The sequence below is a fragment of the Bison bison genome, unplaced genomic scaffold (assembly GCF_000754665.1).
Source record: "Bison bison bison isolate TAMUID 2011002044 unplaced genomic scaffold, Bison_UMD1.0 scf7180017864487, whole genome shotgun sequence".
Classification (NCBI taxonomy): Eukaryota; Metazoa; Chordata; class Mammalia; order Artiodactyla; family Bovidae; genus Bison; species Bison bison.
This window is the reverse complement of record NW_011495047.1, coordinates 5,641,882-5,643,574: the sequence shown is the minus strand read 5'-3', so window position 1 is coordinate 5,643,574 and position 1,693 is coordinate 5,641,882. Positions and strand designations below refer to the sequence as shown.

At 50.4% G+C, this 1,693-nt stretch overlaps 1 protein-coding gene across 1 annotated transcript in view; it reads right to left on the bottom strand.

The window, feature by feature from the left end:
* The window catches only part of CLIC5 (chloride intracellular channel 5), a 171,735-nt gene that overhangs the window by 38,578 nt on the left and 131,464 nt on the right, over nt 1-1,693 (bottom strand). The window contains exon 4 of the mRNA XM_010863081.1: nt 692-798. Within this exon, the coding sequence (XP_010861383.1) occupies nt 692-798 (107 nt within the window). The remainder of the gene's footprint in view (nt 1-691; nt 799-1,693) is intronic.

Here is a 1,693-nt window from a genome sequence, read left to right as displayed (position 1 = left end):
GGGGGCTGGTGCGGAGGGTGCAGAGGGTCAGGCTCTGCCTTGAGCGTGCACATTAGTGGTGATAGCCCTGTCCCACCATGGCCTCTGGTCAACCCCCTGAGAAGTCTTTCAGGGACCAGAAGGCAGCTGCAATGTGTTCTTCCAACCAGGACTTCCTGTGAATAGAGCAGGGTTATGAACCGGGAATAAACGGACAGCAGGCTTCCTAGGTAGTGCCGAGGTAAAGAATCCGCCTACCAATGCAGGATATGCAAGAGATGCCAGTTTGATCCCTGGGCCAGGAAGATATCTTGGAGGAGGAAATGGCAACCCACTCCAGTATTCTTGCCTGGGAAATCTCATGGACAGAGCAGCCTGGCAGGCTACAGTCCAGAGGGTCACAAAGAGTCAGACACAACTTAGCGACTGAGCCACGCATGGCCAAGGCAGGACCCTGCGTGCAGTGTATCATGATGTGCACTAAGGCAGGCTCGGAATGCAAACAGCGTCCCTCTTCTGATTCCACAACGAGGACCACCAGCCTCTTTTCCTGCGCTGGCCAGAAAGCATCACCCTCTCCCCTGCATCAAGGGGCCTCAGGAGGAACAAATAAAAGCACTGGCTCCAGGTGCTACTCTGGTGAGTATCTGAAGATGCCCTGGGCACGGGACAGCACCAGGGGTGGGGGGCTGGGTGGCAGGGGGCCACTCACCAGCGTTGCTCTGCTGCTTCGTGTTTTTGATGTAGGCGGAGAACTTGGCGAAGATGTCGATGCCTGCCGTGTTGGATTCCCGATGTTTCGCAGCCAGTCTGGGGTACCTGGAAGGCAAGACGTGCTCTCAGGTGAGTGAGAACTCAGAGGTCCTTTAAGGGAGAGCCTCTTTCATTCACCTCATGATGAACAACATTCTTGTCTCCAGAAAGATCTATAAGTCTTTTGAGGTTTCCCCAACAGGATCCCCAACAGATCCCCAACAGGATCTGTAGGGAGGGTGGGCACTTGTACCCTTGGTTCAACAGTAGTGCCAGTGAGGGGGCTGCATTTTATCCCGTGGGCAAGGCAGTCGTTAGAGGTACGTGAAGACGCCCATAGGGAGGGCGGCCTTTTAGGGACGAGAAAGAGGAGAAGCACATGGGGAACATTAAACATCCTCAGTGGTCTTGCTTACTTGCTGTTTGGAGCCTGTAATGTGTTGAGTGTTATCTCTACAATCCGTGTCCACCCAGGACCTCAGAATGTGACCTTATTTGGAAATAGAGTCCTTGCAGATGTAATTAGTTAAGAGTCTCACGGCGAGATAGTACTGATTTAGTGTGGTCCCTAAATCCAATGATTGGTGTCGTCATAAAAAAAAAGCAGACACACAAAGTTGGGGTGGGAGGAGGGGGCATGTGAGACTGAAGAAGGCAAAATTAGTTGTAGAGGAATCCATGGGTTTGACCCCATTGGTGCCATCAAAACAAGCCATTCTAATTTGCAAAAGATATTATTTCATGAACATTTTACATGAATGGCCAGGCAAGAGTGGATGGAAGCGGGGGGCGGGGCAACTGCTTCACCAGCATCATCACTAAGTACGTGGACCTTTATGATCTTCCGGTGAAGACTGGATTGCCAGCTGTTTGGCTACTTTATGTTTAAAATGCAAAATCCTTTTTTTTTTTTTTTTGGCTTAATGTTTTAAATAACTTGAAGCAAAACACCTTTAACAAG